The sequence below is a fragment of the Urocampus carinirostris genome, chromosome 20, assembly GCF_059441175.1.
Source record: "Urocampus carinirostris isolate Australia breed hairy pipefish chromosome 20, RoL_Ucar_1.0, whole genome shotgun sequence".
NCBI classification, from domain to species: Eukaryota; Metazoa; Chordata; class Actinopteri; order Syngnathiformes; family Syngnathidae; genus Urocampus; species Urocampus carinirostris.
Window position 1 is genome coordinate 29121179 of NC_142368.1, and position 23731 is coordinate 29144909.

The 23731-nt window shown below is 40.5% G+C and overlaps 1 protein-coding gene across 2 annotated transcripts in view; it reads right to left on the reverse strand.

Moving 5' to 3' along the window:
• Window positions 1-15422: 15422 nt before the first annotated feature.
• The window catches only part of taf1a (TATA box binding protein (TBP)-associated factor, RNA polymerase I, A), a 44386-nt gene continuing 36077 nt past the window's right edge, over window positions 15423-23731 (reverse strand). Inside the window, exons 11-12 of one of the 2 annotated variants that reach the window (XM_088325058.1) lie at window positions 23300-23353; window positions 23128-23190 (exon numbers count right to left, since the gene is read on the reverse strand). In XM_088325058.1, the coding sequence (XP_088181184.1) occupies window positions 23156-23190; window positions 23300-23353 (89 nt within the window). In that variant the 3' untranslated portion in view covers window positions 23128-23155. Of the gene's footprint in view, window positions 15882-23127; window positions 23191-23299; window positions 23354-23731 lie in introns of those variants that run through there. The other variant, XM_088325060.1, reaches the window with a different exon arrangement.

Genomic DNA, 23731 nt, shown 5'->3' on the forward strand with positions numbered 1-23731 from the left:
GCCTATCTTCTCGGGCATTTCACCACCACTCCATCTATGCAAGCCAGCTAGCAATGAAAGAAATTGCTCAGTTTCAGCATTAGTGGATGATGGAGCAGAGATTGCTGTCCAGTACGCACCAAACTTCTTTGACTCATGCAATATGTTTCTGATAACATTAGTTCCAATGATTAGGTCATCAGGTTGCCCCTCAACAACAATTGTTGGCACAATCATTTTACAATTATTGATTTCCATTTCGATGTTGAAAGCTGACTTTGGGCACACTCGTCGACCCCCAACACCAATGAGTGTCACGTTGATGGAAAATTCGTCTTCTGTACGTACTGCTCCAACAGAGAGCATCTTACGCAGAGCAGTCTCACTCACGGTACAGGCCATGGAGCCACTATCCAACATCCCCCCCAAAGTCATACTGCTCCCCACTCTAACTGGTACATAAAACAAACTGTCGCGGCCCCCTACAGTATGTGTGTTTTGATAAACAATATTAGGCAACTGAGATTGTGTGAACGTGTCAGAATTAAAAACTGAATTGAAATTGAGATCAAATGGGTGGGAGAACTCATTTTGACCTGTACGGCCTCCCTCTGAATACAGGTCAGCTAGTTTCCCGAAACTGAACTGATTTGGGGAGAAACTTTGTCGGGGCAATGCTGCTTAGAGTGACCAGGGGCTAGGCACTTGAAACACAGATTATTCAATTTGCAATGATATAAAGTGGAGTGATCAGCGCCACCACACACCTTACATGGAGGAGAGTTGAAAGGACTTAAGCGCCTCTGAATACGCTCAGGATTCAGTGGCTCCACTCTTGACAAAACTCTCTCTAGCATGCTCATCATTCGGCCAAGGACATCACTGTCATCTTTCTGAGCAGGCTGTGGGACATACTGTGGTGAGACATGCTGTGGTGGGACATGCTGTGATGGGACACGGACAGGCGGTGAGACATGCTGTGGGCGCTGGGCATGCTGTCGAACACACGAAAAATGTGTATATGGATCGGGGTTAACATGGGTGGGACAGATGGACTGGAGACCCGTCTCTATAGAGCCAGAGTAGGAACAACAAGGAGATTCACTGTCAAGCACTGCAGTCGGGTAATTCTTCAGTGGAGGGACACTGCAAGACCTAGTTGACGCCCCTGATTCCCTTTGATACTCATCTATCCTGAGTTGAACGTCCTTAGAGGTCCACTCATTAACAGGCTTGCATCTGAAAATGTTTGATAGCTGTGGATCAGGACAGTACTTTGCAAACATTTGTGCCACTTCCCCGCCAAGGTTTTCCATTTTTCTGCCCAAGCGACGCAAACCCTCATCAGCAGTGTCTGCTGCTTTGTTTAGTCTGATCCAGTAGTCAACTGGATTTTCCTTTGGCGTGGGTAGCGTGGTGTAAAAATCTTGCAACGGGAGAGTTGACGAGGAATGACTAAAGTATCGTATTAGAATGTCATAAATGATATCTGGGTCTTGCCTCACATCAAGTGCCTCATCACTCCTGAGAGCTACTCTGACAACGTCTCTTGCCCTCCCTAAAAGCCTGCTTAGTATCTCATCTGCTTTCTCAGCTGTTGTATAGGACTGTTTCCGAAGCTGGGCTTTAGTCATGGTGATCCATTCTTGAATTGAACACTTGTCAGAACCATTTCCCCTGAAAATCACCATTTCACGTTTAGTCTTGACATGGACAATTACCGGTGTAGTGTTTTCCTGCGTTGTGTTATGTGGTCTAGGGTCGTCTTTAGTCATAACAGTCGCTGCTTTTCCAGTCATTGGTGTGTCATGTGCATGTGTGCGATCAATGAAACCAGAAGAGAGCAGACTAGCCAATACTGAGTTGCCTATCTGCTCTCCAATTCGGCCTACCATGTCAGTCAGGTGTTGCAGGGCAATATTATCACTCATTTGGGTTGAAGTCTGTGCACTCTCCCTCAAGAACTGTTCACTTGGAGACCAGTTTGGGCTCATACCACACCCCCTGTCCCTCCCATCACTAACATGTTCTTGGAGACCACCTACACTTTTACTTCCATACCCACTAGTAAGTGTGTTTGCATTCAAACCATTAAAATGGACACCCCTGCCAATAGAAAAGCCCTGAAAATCGTCATTTTGACTACTATATCCTTCAGCCATTATACTTTCGATAATACAAAGAATAGAAAATAAAACAAGAAAAATAAAAACCAGAAATTAACTAATAATTTACGTATTGATAGCAAATGCACAGTGGCACAAATACATAAAACAAAATCAAAGCGCCAATGCAGTACAACAGTACCCTCTAGTGGACACAAGAAGAATATGCAGCAACGCCGGGATCTGCTCAGAGGCTGATCGAAATGATCCAGTTGCGTAGTCACGGCACCAGTGTAGCGACCCTCGTTCATGCAAGACACAAGGTTTCACAATCTCTGGTTTATTGTCTGCATTCAGTAAATAAAACAATACAAAAGTCAGGGGTCTCTGTTCTCGACTGCAATTATCTTCAACGCTTACAAAAATCACTTAAGCAACGGCAAGCAGACAACATGCGAGCACATTAATAATGAAACTTCGATAATAACAATGAACATAACTTTCCCACGTACCTGCATTCAGTAAATAAAACAATACAAAAGTCAGGGGTCTCTGTTCTCGACTGCAATTATCTAAAATATTGAAGATACAAAAGAACGGGTCATCACTCAACAGGCCGCACCTCGTGGCGTGTTTGCATCAAAACATGTTGCATTTTCATTTCAAGCTGTATTAACTTCTTATTTAGTGCTTTTTTAATACACATCATTTAGAACAACTTATATATCTTTATATACAAAAATAATTTCGAAAGCAGCTCAAATGTCTAGCAAAATATGCATTTTTTTATCCAACTGATATTGGGCACAGCTTACCTTCAACGCTTACAAAAATCACTTAAGCTACGGCAAGCGCTGAAGCCCATAAAGTGCCAAACGAAAAAAACAGTCGCAGACGCCCATGACTTAACAACTGAATGAGGTACCGGAATATTAACAGTAATACAACAAAAACACAGATTTTGTGAGAATTCAAAAAAACATTCAAAACAATCAAATTTCAACTCTGTTACACAAGCATCCAACAGCCTGTCGCTGTATGCCGTCTTCCAATCCCACCATCTGAGCCCAAGAAACCCGTCCAAAGACTTTTAATTGTCACGTGAAACATGGGTTGATTAGTCACACTCGAGTTACTAGTTTCGCAATCAACCATTCAAGCTACATTGTGTAAAAAGCAAGGGATGAGTGAGTGGTACCAAAACTAGGGATAATTAGACTACCAGCGAGTGAGGGAGAGAGAGAGCAAGAGGGCGAGAAAGAGAAAAGGAGAGAGAAAGGGAGAGAGAAAGAGACACATTTTTCCAACAAGGTGAGTCGTCTTACATTTTAGAATCTCTGTTGAGAGATGCTCATGCACAATAATGTCTCTTTCCTGAGCTGTAACATACAGAAATGGCGCCATCGACAGTCACCGTACCACAACACCTAAACTTGGCCAAAATTTTCTAACCCAGCGTAGCCTGTCCGGTCCTCCAGGTTTTTCTTTTTTGTTTGACCATTTTTAAAGAATATCCTCAACACCAGAAAGACTTTATGAAGAACAATTAAAACTGTTTAACCCCTTAACGTTCTGACACCCCCAAGGAATAGTCGTGTTTTCACAATGTCACAAATAAGCAGACTCGTCAGATAAATTCCGATATGGCCGATAGTAAACCTTTCCATTGACACTTCTATCAACCAAATGCAAGTCTTTAGCCTGCAATACTATTTAAGGGGCTACCAATATTTAAAAAAAAACACACACATAACTTTGGCTCTATTCATCATCAGCCAGTACTGACCGATTCATATGTTAATTGACACATTTGTTAGCCAATGAATGTGTGTACATTGATTGATTGACTTTTGGAAAGAGAAGTCAAATATTTACGACTCTGTCACAGTGCCTGAAAATTGGCCATAGTAAAATGCCTAGTTGCAAAGGTTTTTAGAGGGGTAAACTGGTTACATAAATATCTTTGAACTAACCACGAGACTATTCCACCCAGATTTTTGCTGGACTTCTCCATATTATTCAATCACGTTGGCATTTCATTTGCTCTAAGGCAGGGGTGTCAAATTCATTTTAGGAGGGGGGCACATGCTAGAAAGAAAATCTCATGGGGGCAAGACTAGTAATTTTAAGAGAAAGAGAGAAAAAAGACAGAAAGAGAGAGAAACACAGAGAGAGAGAGAGAGAGAGAGAGAGAGAGAGAGCACATTAGAGGGAAAAGGATAAAAGGAGAGAGCAAGAGAAAAGATAGAGCAAAGAGATAAAGACAGACAAAAAAGAAAGAGAAAGAAGTAGAGAAAGAGAGACAGAGAAACAAACATACACAAAAAGAGAGAAAAAGAATGAGAGAAAGGGAAAAGAGACAAAGAGAGAAAGAAATAAAGACCAAAAAAATTAGCAAATAAGAGATCAAGAGAGAGAGAGAGAGAGAGAGAGAGAAAGAGATAGAGTTAAAGAGACAACGAGAGAAAGAAAAAGGAGTGAGAGAGAAGGAGGAAGTGAGAAAAAGGTGAAAGAGACAAAGAGTGAGAGTTAAAAGACAAAGAGAAAATGAAAAAGAGTGAGCGTGAGAAAGTAGGAGAAAGTGAGAAAAAAGAAAACGCAAGAGAGAGAGAGAGAAATAGAAAAAAGAGTGAAAGAGAGAGAAATAGAAAAAAAGACAGAGGAGTGGGTGAAAAAGAGATAGGCAGAAAGAGAGAGTAAGTGACAAAAAAGAAAAAGAGAGGGAATGAGAGTGAGAAAGAGAGATGGTAAAACCAAGAAAAGGAGAAAGAGTGAGAGGGAACAAAGGAGAGAAGAGAAAAAGACAGGGAGATGAAAAAATAGAGAGAAAAAAAATCAAAGAAAGAGAGAGAGCGAGAGAGAGAGAAATACAGCGACATTTACTTTGCGAGTGGCGCCTGGCTTTGGCGACATAGAGTGGACATATTTAAATTTGCAGCTCGTGCTCCTATTACGCTTCGCTTTGCGTTGTCTTGCGGGCCGGATCAAAACACTTGGCGGGCCTGACCTGGCCTAAGGAGTGCATGCTTGAAACCTTTTAAAGGAAGGGCTGAATCATGGCTGTGGTTAACTAGGAACGAGTAAATATTGTATAGCAAATGATGACTGCCTTTAAAACTACCACAAATGTGATTGTTTTGCAACACAAGAGATATCATCAACGTTAGCTGGATATTTGGACCGAAAAGGCTTCATCTTTGAGGGAGTGTAAGATGGCCTCTTTAGGAATAGCAAATATTGTTATCCCGCCTGAGGTGGGAAGCCAATTTACTCGTGACCTTCTCCCAGAATGGAAGTGCATCACACACACGCTAGGATTAATTTAGCATATCTGATTGTATCTGATTATATCTACGTACATCATAGCCTTGAGCACTGCAGGGTTATTAGTAATACTACAAGTGGGAAAGCTCTAAAAAGAAGCTCACACTAGCCAAAGACTATAATAGTTCTACAAAAACATAGGCTTGGTCGGTCTTTTTTACAATACATAAAGTCCAATTAGATAAGGTCATTATTCTACGAAAACTAAAACAAAAGCTACAGGAAACACTGATCTCATTATCAGGGTTTGAACACCTTTTTTGGACCAAATTCAAGCACTTTTCAAGCGCTTTGAAGGCCGATTTTTGTTTTTTTCCAGTACCTGCAAGGGAAGTAACCCAGCGGCAATCAAAAGATTTTTTTGGGGTTGGCTTCGATGACTAAAATAAAGTTGCTATCTTGCTGCTAGCACTTATTTTGTGCTTTTTTGTGCTGTTCTTAGCTACGATCTACAATCTTTTTGTGTTGATGTGATGCTGTAAACTGACATGAATTCTGCCATTCCGCCGCAACAATGTGTGCCCAGCTAGGCAATGTCACACTTGTTTACAAACACTAAAAGAGCTCTTTGTCATGGTCGCCATGCGCCCAATTGGCCACGCCCGAGTGTGTCACGGTTGCCATGGTGCCCAATTGGCCCCGCCCGTGTGTGTCACGGTTGCATGGTGCCCAATTGGCACCGCCTGTGGGACACCAGCTGCGGCTCATTGAGGGATTGGATTTCTTTCTATATTAAGGTCAGCGCTCTCTCGCTGTTTTGTCAGCCCGTCAAACGAACTTCTGACCCACAAGTCGTGGGTTCTGACTTGGTCCTGTTTTCCTGTTTCCTGTCCGGTATTGTTCCCGCTCATTTTTGTCCTGTTTAATTTCGGGTTCCAGTTTTGTTTCAGTCTAGTTTCTCCTGTTTATTTTCGATATCCTGATCATTTTTTTTTTTTTATCCTGGCTTCCTGTCCTTCCACGCCAGACCAGCTTCCTAACGTGCATGACTCCCCATTTTCCGTAAAATAAAAGGCTTGTGTGAGAACGGCACGCGATTGGGTCCTGTATCTGTTCTGGTTCTGACACTCTTCTGGTGTTGGGTAATAATGGAGTTTAAATGGAGACTGTTACAACAGTCAGCAGATAGTAAGAAGTGTACAGATCCAGAAATATTAAGTAATTACAGACCTGTGTCAAACCTACCTTTCCTCTCTAAAGTACTCGAAAGAGTAGTGGCACAGCATCTGAATGCTTTCATATCGGAGAATAACCTTTTTGAATCCATGCAATCAGGATTCAGGGCTAACCACTCTACTGAGACAGCTCTGATCAAGGTAACAAATGATCTCCTAATGTCAATGGATTCTGGCGCTTCATCACTTTTGCTGCTGCTGGATCTTAGTGCTGCTTTTGACACAGTGCGCCACAATATCCTACTAGAACGGTTGGAAAAATGGATTGGTCTCTCAGGAGCCGTCCTCTCGTGGTTCAAATCCTAATCCCATTAGGTGATATTATTCGCAAGTACAATATCAGCTTCCACTGCTACGCAGACGACACTCAACTATATCTTCCGTTGGAGGAATCTTCCACACTAAACTGTGGAAATTTGGAGGCCTGTCTCACTGAGATAAAAGAGTGGATGTCACTCAATTTCTTGCGTCTTAACTCTGAAAAGACCGAAATGTTAGTCATTGGTCCTTCTAAATGCCGGGACTTATTCTCAAAAACTGCTGTGAACATTGACAAATGTCACATCACACAGAGTGACTCAGTTAAAAATTTAGGTGTCATATTTGACCCTGATCTATCCTTTGAGATGCATGTAAAGCAAATTACTAGAACTGCCTTCTTCCATCTTCGCAACATTGCTAAAATCCGTTCAATACTGTCTCAGTCTGATGCGGAAACAATAATTCATGCATTTGTTACCTCCCGTCTCGATTACTGCAATGCACTACTCTCCGGTCTCCCGAAGTCCAGAATCAAGTCTCTTCAGCTAGTACAAAATGCCGCAGCGAGGCTTTTAACTAGGACAAAAAAGTACGATCACATAACACCGATTTTGGCTAACCTGCATTGGCTCCCAGTTAGCCAAAGATGTGACTTCAAAGTTCTCTTAGTATTATACAAAATCATACATGGACTTGCTCCCTCTTATCTTTCAGATCTGATCTGCCACTATGTCCCGGTCCGAAGCCTACGATCTGAGAGTGCTGGTCTTCTGATGATCCCGAGAGCAAAGAAGTCTTCTGCTGGTTCGAGAGCGTTCTCCATCCGGGCACCGGTGCTGTGGAATGCTCTTCCCCCTGAGATTCGATCTGCAACCTCAGTGGAAATGTTTAAATCTAAACTTAAAACTCACTTCTACTCCATTGCATACGAATAACCTACTCCTCTTGTCGGTTGAAAATAGTTTGTGTAATATAGTGTAACAATCTGTGAAGCCCTTTGAGACTCGTCGTGATTTAGGGCTATACAAATAAAAATGACTTGACTTGACTTGACTACAGATCCCTGTTGTGAATGATATCAGCACATTTGCAACCACAGGATAGCACTAGCCTCTCACACTGCCCTGGTGATTTTGGTCTATTCTTTTTCCAGCCTCCTCCACAGTTTGGTGTTTGTAGTGTCTTTCTTGCTTTGTCACCTAGGATTTTCCAAAGGTTTCTATCAATTGAGATCCTTATCAAACTCAAATAAATTAAAATTACTTTAATCACTGAAGTGAACTCTGGACACATTTTCTGTCCACACAACATGCTCCTCAGCAAAACTCAGTCTAGTTTTTTTATTTTTTTCATTTTTTATTTTTGTAAATGAGAAGTTTGATCACTGCAGTGTAGGCCTTCAGTCAAAATCCCTTTAAACAGAAAAACAGATACTTATCATGTGTACTGAACTGGCGAGCAATTCCGGCTACAGTGTGGAAACAATTACCCATTGTCATCCTCCCGCAGCAACCTGTCCTCTTTTGCACTTGTCTTTCGTGGATGTCCAGCTCTCATAGGCGACTTGAAAGAGTTTGTAGTTTTGTCAGATTCAATATTCTTGAAATCACAGATTGGGACCGATAAACTTGTCTTGCTATTGTTTATAGGGTTATGCCTTTCGTTTTCATCCGGACAACCTCATACCAGAGGCTTTCAGTCACTTTAGAACGGCCCACCATCTTGCAGAGTCAGTGGAACTGGCAGTTTGAATGACAGTTAAAAATCAATTGACACATAATCAAGGAAATTAGCACCATGTGCTAAATTAGCACCATTAAGTGGGGGGCACCAGAAAGTGTTCTCTAAATTTAATCAGGACATTTTTGTCAAAATAGTTTTTTGTTGAAATGTCAGCCATTTTGTAAAAAAGTGTTGATGTAGCTTGGTATAGACACAATAAAATATCCTTAAACTGTTGAGCAGTGAGGATGGTGTTTTTTTCAGAATTATTCAATGGTTTGTAAATTCTCCAGTGTAAACATCAGGAAATCTTGTTTTACAACAAAAATGAGTAGAATCCTTTATAAATGTCAAGGGATTTAGATGTAATGATGGATTTCCGATTGTATTAACCATTTTCCTAGTCTATAATGTGCTCTTCCAAATTCCTGGCATATTCAGGGTTTTAACGTGCACCTTGGGTGGCACGGCAGCTAAGTGGTTAGCGCGTCCGTAACACAGTTTTGAGGTTGTGGGATCAAATTCAGCTACCAGCCTTACTGTGCGGAGTTTGCATCTTCTCCCCGTGCTTGCGTGGGTTTCCTCCGGGCACTCCGGTTTCCTCCCACATTCCAAAAACATGCATGTCATGTTAATTGTCCCTAGGTGTGAATGACCTAGTGGGTTTTCTGTGTTTGTGTGCTCTGCGACGAGTTGGCAACCATTTCATGGTGTCCCCTGCCCACTGCATCAAGACAGCTGGGATGGGCTTCAGCACCCCCAAGACCCTACGGAGGATACGCTGTGCAGATAATGGATGGATATAGTCCAGAAAATACGGTGATATAAAAAGTTTCCCTTTATTTGGTTATTTATGAGTGTCTTACTGTCACGGTTGCCATGGCGCTCAATTGGTCCCCGCCGTGTGGTGCCAGGTTTTGTGACGGTTGCCACGGCGCCTAATTGGCCCCGCTCATGGGCACCAGCTGAAACGCGTTGACAGATTGCTTCCTGACTACTTAAACGCTGTCTGTGAGTCGCCTGGGGTCGGAGCGTCTGCAAAACTACTGCTAAACTCTGTTGTGAGATACCAAGCCTGTTACTCCCCGTTTTTGCCTGTGTTTTTTGCTCTTAACGCCGCGCCTGTCGGCCGGCCTTCAACGCTTGTCTGCTTGCCTGACTCTTCTGATCGCCAGTCCGACTCTCCTGTTCGCCAGTCCGACTCTTCTGCTTGCCAGTCCGGCTCTTCTGCTCGCCAGTCCAACCCTTCTGCTCGCCAGTCTGACTCTTCCAACTCTTCCGACTCTCCCGTCTGCCAGCTCGACTCGTCCGTCTGCCGGCCCAGCCTCTCTCTGTTCCTGCTTTTGCCATGCCTTCGGAGGCTGAAGTGGGGCCACCCTCCTCGGGGGCATCAGCCCATTCTGGAGTGCAACGTATTTTGTTTTTGTTGGGACTTCTGGAGCCGTTGCCATGGCGCCCAATTGGTCCCCGCCGTGTGGCGCCAGGTTCTGTCACGGTTGCCACGGTGCCCAATTGGCCCCGTCCATGGACACCAGCTGAAACGCGTTGACAGATTGCTTCCTGACTACCTAAACGCTGTCTGTGACCATTGTTCATTTTACCTCTGAAAAGTGATGGGTCACTGGGACTCGCATGCTCAAAAATCTATGCGTCCCAAAAGAGATCGATGGGTCCCCAAAATTTTGTGTTATCGAGGTTGAAATTGTAAATTGGCGACAAATGTATAATATAAATCTATATATTCATTCAGTTTTAATCATCACAGTTAATTGGTAATACAAAGCAGTTATCACTTCAGATTTTTCAGTTCATATATTCTTTGTGGTTTGTTGTCACGCCACAGTTGTAACGCCTTCTAAAGGTCCAATCCATTATCATCCTCTTCATAGCGTAACCAGAAAAAGTCCTTATCTTGCTTGGGAGTATTATTTTGTTTTTTTTCTTTTGTCGAGTCGTTCGCTTAAACACTCGTGTTTTCCTAGCAATCTTCCAAAGAATTTCTCCGCCGTTTTTTCTTGCCGGAATTATTGCCGTTGTTATCATTTTCTGCATTATGTTTCGACTTATTACTGACACTAAAGAAATTACCAATTTTGTGTTGATTTTCACCTTAAATCGACGACAACCACCACCACAATGACGTAATCTTGAAGCAAGGAGATCTAGTTTGCCGAGATCGGTGTGCAGATGAAGACTCGAACTGCGAGACCAAAACAACAATGGCGGATCTGCCTGACGAAAAGTTTGGAGTGCGGTAAATCTTTGTTACAAAAAATGTAATAGGGGAAAAAAATGACAATTTTGTGTCAAAAAAGTTCCGTCCCGGGGACGCACATTGATTTTACACTATGCGTCCCCAGCAAAAATGATGCGTCTAGTACGCAGGGACGCGGGCAAACGAGAACACTGCTGTGAGTTGCCTGGGGTCGGAACATCTGCGAAACTCCTGCTAAACTCTGTTGTAATATGCCAAGCCTGTGAATCCCTGTTTTTGCTCTTGTTTGCCAAGCCCTGTGAATCCCCGTTTTTGCCTGTATTTTTGCTCTTGTTTTGTCAAGCCCTGTGAATTTCCTTTTTTGCCTGTGTTTTGCTCCTGTGCTGTTCTCGCCCCGAGCTCTTTGATTTTGACCACTTCCTCGTACCAAGCAATCTACTTCCGCGACCACTGATCCCCGGATCGATTGCGCGCTCATTTCTCCCCAATAAACAGTGAGTAACGTTACGCGATTGGGTTCTGCTAAGAAAATACACGAAATAACCCAATTTGCATTTTATGGCAGATGGCAAATTATTTTTGCTTAAGTTAACTTTTATTTTTCTTGAATTAATAAAGCATAATATCGTCATGAAAATTGTTATTCATCCGCTCCATCAATTAATTTTATTTCAAGGATTAGCACATTCGCCCAACACGCGAACAGTCTCTGCTTCAAGACCAAGTGGGAACATATGTTGGCCTGGAGAGGGATGGGCGCCACCAGGCTGAACTTGCCCAAGACACACCACATGAAACAGTGCCCCTATGACCCTAGTTTTTAAGGGATCGAACCAACCAACCGTTATTTCACTTAATGTTTTTATATAATTTTCCTAGTATTAAGAAAAATATTTTTCAATGTATTTGATTTAATCCATTTATTTATTATGTAAAATTAAAGACACAATATATAAGCCTGTTTGCTAATAATGACGGCTAGTAATTCATTTTGCACATGTTAAATTATCCATTACTCCATTTTCTGAGCCACTTATACCAGACATGGGGACTTGAGACTTAGTGACTTGGACTCGAGTCGACTCGAGTCGCTGTTTTTATGACTTGTGACTTGACTTGGACTTGGCAATCTAAGACTCGGGACTTGACTTGTGACTTGACTTGCCCAAGAAAAAAATACTTGGGACTTACTTGGGACTTGAAGGTGAAGACTTGAGACTTACTTGAGACTTGCACATGTGTGACTTGGTCCCATGTCTGACTTATACTCACTAGGGTCACGGGGTTGCTGGAACCTATTCCAGCTATCTTTGGGACACCCTGATGAACCGGTTGCCAGCCAGTTGCAGGGCACACGGAGACCATGTTAAACTTGATTGTTCTTATTTAATATATTTTTAAAAAGCATGATCCTTATACAAAGTTGTCTATCTGCCATAATATTTAATTTTGCTTCTTTTAAAAAAATACATGAATAAAAATATGGAATATGAGCAGAACTATCAGAAATGAATACCAATTTGGAATTGTATTGGCCTAAATATAGAATGATTTTATTTTATTTATTTTATTCCTCAAAAACTATCTTTAAAATTAACAAAAATAACTTGGGAAAAATATTTATCTTGACACAGTTGCGACATATTTGATTTTTTTCATACTTATAAAGTCTATTTTGTTATCGATATCACAGACCGGTAATAAAATATTAATTGTACTTTTTTTTTTTTTTATGTATAGTTCTTATGTAGTGAGTTAGCCGTCATTGAGTTACCTAACAGTTACTGTAGGCAACATAGCAACTAATAATTTCGAATATACAGGAAATTATTTTTTCAACGTTTTTCAGCTTCTTTGCTTCATTTTTTAGCATTATTTTCATTTTGTGAACTACCAGGAAAGCGTAAAAGTATCTATAGCCTGATTCTCTTTTATCCTTGACTGAATTGTCTTTGGCAACAAAGCTTTATAACACCATTTAAAACGGATAAAACAGATCATATGAAAATAATGGCGCCATCCAATCATCAGACCATAGGGTGCATGTGTTGAAAAGCACAGTCTCTGTAGCTGATTCTATTTATGTATTTAACACCACACAGAGCCACTGCACGATAGGAAGCGGGTGCTCTCGCCTTACAACAACACAGACAAGCATAAAGTGTGCATATTAAAAAATACAACGGAAGCAAAACTGAGTTTCCTTGTGGTTTATTCAAGTATTGATTACAAACAAAAAAGTTGAATACATTTTAAAAAAAGAGCTTGCGCATAACTCTCATTTTTTACCATTTATCCGTATCAAACAAAACGGTCGAAAATCTCGTCCTCTCTTTTCTGACCAGTCAAGTCATGTTTAAGGCCCGGTCACACAGCCTTTCACGGGCGTATCGCAGCTGAATCACGGCCAGAAGTTTCTGCCCGTGAAGCAGACGCGGTGGAAAATGTGCAAAATTGGCTAAACCCGCTGTTTACCCGTGGTATGCCCGCGAAACAGACGCCGGCGACTGTTCCGCGTCCTTATCGCGGGTAACCGCGGCTGCATCGCGTTTGACCGTGCTTACACGTGGTACACACGCTAATGCACGTGATAACACCACGATACAGGCGCAGAACAAACGTGCTATGACTGTGCTCCACCCGCGATTACCCCCGGAATTGGAGTATTTTTTTGTCATCACGGAGTCTTGGCTTTCCCGACGCCGCATTACATCACCGGCTCGAACGAGACGAAAACTCCGGTAAAAACAGGGGTTGGAGACTACGCGCTACAATAACAGCCGAACCATTGACACACACTGCTCACTCGATATGGAGTTTCTAGCAGTATCGTGCAGACCCTTCTATGTACCGGGAGAGTTAACTGTGGTCTTTGTGTTTGCTGTTTACTTTACACTGCTAACCGTTTCACCGGATGCTAACGTTAGCATAGCGCTAAATCTCCTGCCCGCTGCTATCAATAAACAGCAGCTTGCACACCCCAACGGAGCTTTATCGTCGACGGCGACTTTAATCGGGCATGTTTATTGACTGTACTCCCAAATCCATTCAATTGTGGACTGAGCAATTCAGAAAAAACACTGGACTATGTGTAATGTAAGATCAAACATCAAACATTCCGGTTGTATCCAGCAACTCTGTTTGTCCCTCACCCCCCTCCGCACCTGAATAGCTTTGCTAAATCGCCATTAAAAGGTTAATGTCTTCACTTAGTCTCTTTCAAAAAGCTTGAACAACAGTCCCGGCAGACATAGTTAGCCAAGGGGCTCCCAAACTTGCAGCACGGGGACTAAGTGCGCCCCCCAGGATGATAGTTTGAGGCCTCAATATGAAAGAGACAGTGCATATTATTTTGCAACTAGATCTCGCTGTTTTCTGTCGTGCCACCGAAAATGAAAGCTAAAAGCACAACGGAAGAAGACAACATATGGAGACTCAAATTGACCAAAATGCACCTTATTACTTTGAAAAGAAGAAAAAGAAGAAAAAAAAGAAAAACAAAATTCAAAAGAAAATAAATGACCCAAAAAAAGAAAATAGAAAAACGAAAAAGATAATAGACATAAATAAAAGATTAAAAGGAAAAAGACAGAATTTAAAAAAAATGTTTGTCGTTTTTCTCTTGGATTTTTTCTTTTCTTTCTTTCATTTTCTTTCTTTTTTTCCATTTTGCTTTTTTCCTTTTCCGCCTACTTTTTTTTTAATTCCCCTTTTCCTTTTTGCCTTTCTCTGATTTCTTCTTGCCTATTTTTTATTCCTTTTAAAAAAATGCCTTTTCCTTTTTCTTCGTCTTTCTTTGAGAAAAGGAAAGGTAAAAATGTGAAGGAAATTGGTGTTTTTGCTAACTTTCAGTCTCCATAGTTTGTAGTCTTCCTTGGTTTTGGTTGCACTACACATTACAGCGACATCTAGTGGACAAATATAAAACACTGTCCCTTTAAGAACAGTCAAATATTTTTATCAGTGCTGTTTTTGTGAAAAGTCCCCATTTAGCCCAGCCTCACCTGGATCTTAGCTTCAGCGGCTCCTGACTCAAACGAGTTTAAATAAGGTCCAATCCCATTCCTCTCACTTAGCCCAGAGAACCCTTCAGTGAGGTCCCTCCATAGGGAAGTCCCCTCAGTGAGTGGAGTGCAAAGTGAAGATTGTCCCCTAAGAAATAGGACGGGACTTGCAAGGTTCCACCACAGTCCAGTAGATGGCCGTAATACGAATTGGCTGTAGACCTCAGTGGCGTATTGGACTACGTCACATGTAAACAACTCGAGTCTCAACCTGTGGTGTGGCAATTGGAGAGTCCGTGCAACTTTAAAAATGCCCGCTACAGCTGTGTTATTACCGATCGCCTGGAGGCTCATCACCTTTTCCGTGTCTCCAATCAACGGAGGAAAAATGCACAATATTGAAGACGGCTTCGGCGCTATGTAGCACTGATTCATCTTTACAAGGTACGTCCACTGATTTAAAAAAATGACCCGTTCGGTCGAATACAGTAAGGTTTAACGTACAACGCACATTCACATAATACCCTATGTTTGTGTAGACATAAATGACAACCTACTTATTAGTATCTTAATGCAATTTTATGACATATAGTAGGGATGTTTAACATGTGACACGATGAAAAGTAAACAAACACAAGAACAGTCCACCTGACCCTTAAGCTGACATGATCGTCACCAAACTTCCCTGTAGGACCCAAACACCTTAGTTCATAAGGAATTTAATTCAAAAGAGTTGTCATTGGATATACCAAAAAGATCATTTCTACATTTTTCATGATGCATACATCACAGTAAAAGCTGTCCTTTTTTTCTATGCCCACATTTATGTCTAAATTGTTTATCTTATCTATTGTGTTCCAGAGTGGCCGTCCCATAAGCGTGGACAGGTTGGACGGGAATGTTCCTATCCGGTGCTTATGGTTCGATGTGGAGTCAGAACTCATTCAGGACTTAAGGTTGAGCAAGAAGGCCATGTGGGCTCTGCAGGAGCTGCTGAAGAGGGAACAGGACCATGGCTAAATCAGGACCTCCGATTTACGTGTACTGGCTGGCCGACGGTCTGTCCTACCGTGTGGTGTCATGGGTCTTCAGGGTTCTCAGGTCCACCGTACACAAAATTGTCCACAGTTAATATGGAATAAATTGGCCAAAAGCCATATTTCAGGCTCTGGAAATCAGACCCACATTTGCATCCTGTGCTTTTCTGCATTACTATTCAATAAACGTCTTTATTTTGAGTAACACCTAGGTGGTTCATTTCATAATGATGTGACATACTGTGTGTGAACTATGTGACTGTTGGACAGACATCTACAAATCACTCTGGGTTAAATAATAGTTTACTTTTAAAATAAACAAACTCACATTGGGCCGAAATACATAATAGTAAATAAATAATATGTCACAAAATGTAACAAAAATATATTAATACTTCCATAAAACTGGAAAACACAAACTTGAACTTCATTGAGTTCTTAATAAAATAAAATATTTTCCTTTTATAAAAGAAAGGGAAACTTGCAGGGATGTCAACTGTTCTGGAAATTTGTCCACGAGCTTCCCAAAAAGGATCAGGAACCGCTCAGTTTTGGCCTCAGTTTATTCAGTCCTTTTCTGCACTCTGGGAGACTCCTCTTTCAAAAAGTCAAGGAGTGTATCGTGCTTCCTTTTATTTCTGGGTGATTTGGGGTTTTGGGAGTGGAAGATGCCGCCAGTGGTGTGGATGGTGTAGTAGCTGTGATGGTGGCCAGCTCTTCCACGGGACATTCTACATTGGCCTTTAGGTTGGGTGTAAAAAACAAGAATTGCTTAATGCTGGTGTATTGTACAAAAACAACTGCGATTACCCCCGTGACTCCTATACACTGTATAGGATGCTGAACAAGTTGATGTGAGACAGGGAATTATAGGACGTGTTTCGGATAATTATTTGAGAGTGAATAGATACACAAACCTGACATGTTATTCTTATGGCTGTAAGAGCCTTCTATTGGCCAGCATCACATATGCTTTAGAATCGTCTCCACATTTGGACAACATTTTGAGAAGGTAATTAGTTTATTTAATATGTGTTTACAGAGAAGGCAGTGGACTATGTGATAGCTATTTGTTTCAACTGTATTTACACGTGAGACATTACTCATGATGCATGATGAAAACTAATACATTCTGATCTCACATGAAAAAATCATATTGTAAATAAAACAGGACACCCGAAATTGTGTGCAGTAAACAAGCGCATGTATCCAGAACGTTATTGTGACTATGCTGCTTTAGCGACTGGCCATGTAGATGTAAAAACACGACTCGTTTAAGATAAAAACAGGGATAGGCTGAACCGTGATTTTCTGCAGTTATCCTACTCTACGGTTTGGTGTGAAGAGTTTTTTTTTTTTTTGTGGCTCCCTCGGTAGATTCGTGCACTTCGGAAAGTAGCGATTTTGCAATGTTCATGTTTTAACGCGAAAATACGATTTTATATTGCATTTACGTCTAACTAAGATATCTCAATATATTTCGTTGCAAATACATGCGTAGTTGTGGAAAACTACTTACATTTGTGCGGTTCCTTTTCAGCCATGTTTGTTGATATTGAGAATTCGCAAAGCCTTTCTGGGTAGTCACTTCGCTCCAAGTGAGGTAACGACCTCCCTCGAACTGAGGTGGTTATGTCATGGGTTGAGGGCACTTCTACCTCGGTCTTGAGAGTATTGGGACACATCCCATTTTCACGTGAACGCGCAAAACCGAGTGACTAGGATATATAGCGAGTGAAAGTGAGAAGAATGGGACGCAGCCAAAAGTCCCATTCTTCGCACTTTCACTCGCTATGTGCCCTAGTCACTCGGTTTGAGCGTTCACGTGAAAATGGGGTGTGTCCCGATACTCTCAAGTCCGAGGCAGAAGTGACCTCAAACCATGTCGTAACCACTTCAAGACCGAGGGGGCTCCCTACCTCACTTGGCGGCGAAGTGACTACCCAGAAGGCTTTGCGAATTCTCAATATCAACAAACATGCCCGGAAAGGAACCGCACAAATGTAAGTAGTTTTCCACAACCACGCATGTATTTGCAACAAAATGTATTGAGATATCTTAGTTAGACGTAAATGCAATAGAAAATCGTATTTTCGCGTTAAAACATGAACATTGCAAAATCGCTACTTTACGAAGTGCACAAATCTACCAAGGGAGCTGCCAAAAAATAATCTTCACGCTACAAACTCTAAAGTAGGATAACTGTGCAGAAAATCACGGTTCAGCCCATCCCTGTTTGTATCTTAAACGAGTCGTGCTTTTACATCTACATGGCCAGTCGCTAAAGGAGCATAGTCAGAATAACGTTCTGGACATACGCGCTTGTTTACTGCACACAATTTCGGGTGTCGTGTTTTATTTACAATATGATTATTTCATGTGAGATCAGAGTGCATTAGTTTTCATCATGCATTATGAGTAATGTCTCCGAATTTCACGTGGAAATACAGTTGAAACAAATTACTATCACACAGTCCACTGCCTTCTCTGTAAACACATATTAAGTAAACTAATTACCTTCTCAAAATGTTGTCCAAATGTGGAGACAATTCTAAAGCATATGTGATGCTGGCCAATAGAAGGCTCTTACAGCCATAAGAATAACATGTCAATTTTGTGTATCTATTCACTATCAAATAATTATCCAGAACACATCCTATAATTTCTCACATCAACTTGTTGAGCATCCTATACACAGTTGTTTTTGTGCAATACACAAGCATTAAGTAATTCTTGTTTTTTCCACCCAACCTAAAGGCCAATGTAGAACGTCCCGTGGAAGAGCTGGCCACCATCACAGCTACCACGCCATCCACACCGACGGGCACGTCGTTGGCATCTTCTAATCCGGCGCCAAACCCCAAATCACCCAGAAAAAAAAGGAAGCACGATACACTCCTTGACTTTTTGAAAGCGGAGTCTGCCGGAGTGAGGAAAAGGCTCGAGGAAACTGTGGCCAAAACTGAGCGGTTCCCGTCCTTTTTGGGGAGCTCGTGGACAAATTTCCAGAACAGTGACATCAGGGGTCAGCAATAAATGATTGGTGAAAAATTAATGCCATTAATTGCGAACAATTAATGGAATGGTTGCTTAAACTCATAAATCCATTTATTGCAAAATTTAAATAATTATCAATTATTGCGACCCATTAATTGCGAAAATATTCAGGTTTTTTGTTAGTCGATTACGCAACAAACGTGCAAATTTTCACGCCGCGCGAGCATTTCGTATGCGGTCAAGGTCACATACACGCACAATCGGGACAGTGCATGCATACCAGCTCAGTAGCCTAGATGGTAGGGCGCCCGCTTTGAGACTGGGAGGTCGCTGCTTCGCGCCTCGGCCGAGTCATACCTAAGACTTATAACATGGGTAATGGCGGCGCCCTCTGTTGGCTGCGGCTGCATCGGCTCGCTACAACGGGTCAGGTGTATCGACATTTCGTTCTGTGTACATTGATACACAGAATGACAATACAAGGAAATTATTATTGTTGTTATTATTATTATTATTATTATTATACGCGTAAGCTACCGTGTTTCCCCCATTATAAGACCCACCCTGAATATAAGGCCCAGCTTTTGATGAGAAATGAAATTCAACCTTCCTGCAAATAAGAGGCTCATATTACCTATGAAAACCGTAGATATCAACGTTATTTAACAACGGCAATGCTTTTCTAAGAAATTTTTAGCGAAAATTTATTACTTTTGCACATATTTTTATTTCAAAACCTCAATTTTTGACGATGATTTTGAAGTAAGGCCGGCCTTATATTCGGGGAAACACGGTAGCTGTACGTACGTAGTGTGGTTGCAAAGCAGCTTTTTATTGGTCGGGACAAAATCGGGCTTGTTGATTGGCTCACATTTTGCCTCAAGCACGTACGTCGTGGATGCACTTACGCACACGTTGTACACCACTACTACTACGCTGTATTGATTGTAATCTTCGCACGGTTATGGGACCGAAGGAAAAAAATAACATTAAATTACCAATTAATGGCTAGAAATCCAATAAATACCCATTAATTGGCCTTGCCGCGAAAAAATTAACATTAATTTTTTCGCACTTAAATATTTTTTTTTTTTTCCAAAAATCAATTACTGATGACCCCTGAGTGACATCCCTGCAATGTTTCCCTTTGTTTTTGTAAGAGCTAATCATATTCAGTTAATTGTGTATTTCTCTGTCTACTATGTTACAAATAATCCTGATGAGTTTGATCTGTATTACAATTCATTTTCTTCTTCTATGTACTATTTTTTATCCGAAAGACATATGTATGACGTCATCGGTCATTCCTGCGCATGTGCGAACTTTGAACCGTAGATGTATGTGTGACGTCATTGATACTTTCTGCGCATGCGCACGCTTTTGAACAAAACTTTGCTGCACCGCGGGAAACTTGTGAGACGGGTGAGACTTTTGAATCCGTCCTCCCACTACGTAGTGAATAAATTCTAAAACTACATTTGCCTCTCTTACTGATCACTCCAGTTTAACCTATTACGAAAATATTAACCCTAACATTTTTGTTGTCGAAACCGGGACAGTACGTAGTATTTTGAAGTTGAAAACGAAAAAAAAAAAACCAATCAATTCTACCGCGTGGTCTAGAACAAAGGAAACCCTTCAAAGTCCGCGTCACTGTCAACGAACCAGGAGGAAGTGATCGGTAAGAGATGCATTTCTAATATAAAAATTTGGAATAATTCTAAGAACGAAGCCATTTTTTATAAAAAGATAAAGTTGAATTGGCCACAGAGCGAGATCATAGTGTTGACGGGAGCCATATGTGGGCTTGAGAAGCCATTACAAACCTTAGCTAAGTAAATACCCAAAAGGAATCAGAATAAAATACGAAGTATTTTAAATACTCAAACTTTTTGTTTGAGACGGTTGGATTGATTGCCTCGGGACGGAAATGTCGACACTAACCCCTGCGGTGGGGTCGGTAGAATGGGAAAGAAAAGTAAGGGGGAGGGGTACAGAAAAGACCCCCCACTTTTCCCATTGTCCTTTTTCAAAAAAAGGACGGATCCCTCTGTGGTTATATAAAATAAAATAAGATTTAAGTAAACTGCATGGCTTCATAAAAAAGTGTACACGGTCTAAAATTAAACTAATTTTTGTGGGCCCACTCTGTCTTGTCAAATGTTTTATGTTTGTTCAATGTGTAAATGTTTGTATTCTTTCCTATATTCTTATTCTTCTTGTCTTATATGTTGGTTTGAGCTAGTTTTAATCGGCCCACGTAACAAAAAAAAAAAAAATAGAAAAATACGGAAGAAAATTGCCGCAAACGAGAAAGCGCGCGCATTTTTAAAAGGAAAAAAAAAAAGGAAGCGAAGTGCACATTGCAACGAGAGAAACGTTTTTTTTAAGAGTAAGACGATTTAAAAAATGTTGTTTTTGGGTGGAACCGAGAGCACATCGCGTTAGGAATCGAAAACGTTCGTTTTTTGGGAAATCGGCGTTTGACGCTAACGGTGTACAACATAACGCCTGCGGGCCTAAGGGGTTCCCAAACATTTTTTTTTTTTCGGTCCAAATTTTTTTTGTTTTTTCAATTGGAAAACGATAAATTTAGGTGTGATAAGTTTAGAGAACTTATGTTTGAGTTATTTTAGATGCGTTAAATGAAGTTAATGCCAGAATAACACTTACTAAAGATACAATAACAAAAATAAAGATAGAATATTCCGGTTTTCAGTTCTAAATTAGAAAATTAAGGACTGTAAAGACGGGGGAAGTATCAAATTGAGCAAATTGGAATGGATAAAAGTTATTGCCAAATTAATACAAGACAATAAAAAAAAAAAATTGTATTCGATGAATTTTTTTTGTTTCTTGATTTTTTTTTATGTATTTGGGTTTGTGTATTCTCAACTTTGAATTTTTTTTTTATATATATAAATCAAGGATTACAAGAATAGAAAGAAAATTCTATTTGGTTAATTAACTTTTTATGAAACCAGGGTTGTTGTTTTTTTTTGTTTTTCTCTTTTTGGTTAAAGGAAGAAAATGGGTCAGACCAATAGGAAGTTGTTGATGATCCAGATGTGAAATTTATGAGTGGAAGGGACAGTGAAAGTTCGAAGTTTTTGAAGAAAGGTTTTAAAGGAAGTAGGCACGAAGATCAGATTGAAGGCTGAATTAGTTCACGAAAAGATGAGGAAAGGAAGAGACACAAGATGTGGACTGATCAGAGCGAAAAAAGAAGAAAGGATATTGCAAGTAAATAAGAGTTGGTAGAAGGAAGTAAAGGGTAAAGAAAGTGAATCGTTAAGGAAAAGAGCAAGTGGAATACAAGTAAGAGAAAGAAGGAATGTAAAAGGGAAAAGTTATTTAAAGAAAAAAATAATTCGCTGAAAATTGGATATGGAAAACTTGAGACAAAAGTATGAAAAACATCACATTAGTGTTTTTGGAGTTCCTCTAGGGTCTTGAAAAACACTATATAAATGCAAACCATTTATAATAGATTAGAATATACCTTTACCGACATAGTTACAAAATGGGTTAACATATTGTGACTGACAATGAAATTTGGCATAACAATCCATCTTCAAAGTAAGGTAAAGGAACAGAGAAGTAAGGTTATAGTTATAATTGATACAATATTTACACAAAAATAATTGCATGTAAGATGTTACATACAATTGAGGTTTGTGTAATATGCATTTGGTGAATAGACATCACAGTAAAAAGGTTGTCAGCATTGTGCAAAACATGTGACAGTATTTTTATAGATAAGCTATACAAATTAACGGAAATTATTTAAAGGATGAAAATCTAATTGAAGGCAAATGAACATAGATATACTATCGAACACTACACTATTTCGTTGCCATAATGGAAAATATTATAGACTATAGAAAAATAGTTGGAACCATCATGAAAACACTACAAAGGACCTAAGGTAAAGTTTGATTTTACAGCAAAAGTGTTGCACTAACAATGTTTTGAGTTCTAGAATTTTGGTTCTTGTCTCATTTGGACTCAACAACCCGCTGAGGAGGAAATGGGAGAAAATGGGATCAGCGAAAGGTAGCACAAATAACATGATGAAGATATTCCATGTGATGAACAATGGTAAGTGAAAAAACAATTTTTATGATATTAAAGGAATATGTCATCAATAAAGGTGTTACAGGTGAGAACCAGAAAAGTTTTGTGTTCATATTCGGCCGGTATGAACCATAACTATGATAAGATCTCATCTTGTTGGAGTCCATCACAGCGACCATCGAGCAGCGATTGGAGGACACCCTGAACTGGTTGCAAGCCAATTGCAGGGCACACAAATATACACAATTCACTAGCTCATTCACACATAGGGACAATTTGGACCAGCCAGTCCACCTGAAATGCATGTTTTTGAAAGAGGTAAGTGATCCGGATAGCCGGACGGAAACAATGAGATCATGCAGGCTCCGCACAAGAGCCAGTGGCTGGCTTGGAACATACACACCTGTTCCCAGGTCCTTAGTAATGCAGCACACGTGCTGGCCACTGCGCCACCGTGCTGCACACACATATATAATATATATATATGAAACAATTTTAATACTGAACTATCAATAATGATAATATGATAGGGATTTTGAATTCCCTGTACTAGCTTGCTAAAAGATTTATAGATCTTGGGAGAGATCTAATAACCCCTGAAATTAAGTGATACAAAGATATCTGCGTATTCATTCAGTTTTGATCATCAAATTATTAATTTATTTTCTGCATTTGTTGATGGTAATTGCAAATAACAGGCTTGTCTTTTTTCCACTTTTCTACTTTCTGTACTTCTCTCTTTAACATCTTAGTACAACATAATTCGTGATATCATCAAAGCAAATGAGCCGTAAAAGCAAGCTCTCTTTGATGAATTGAACAAGGAAAAAAGCCG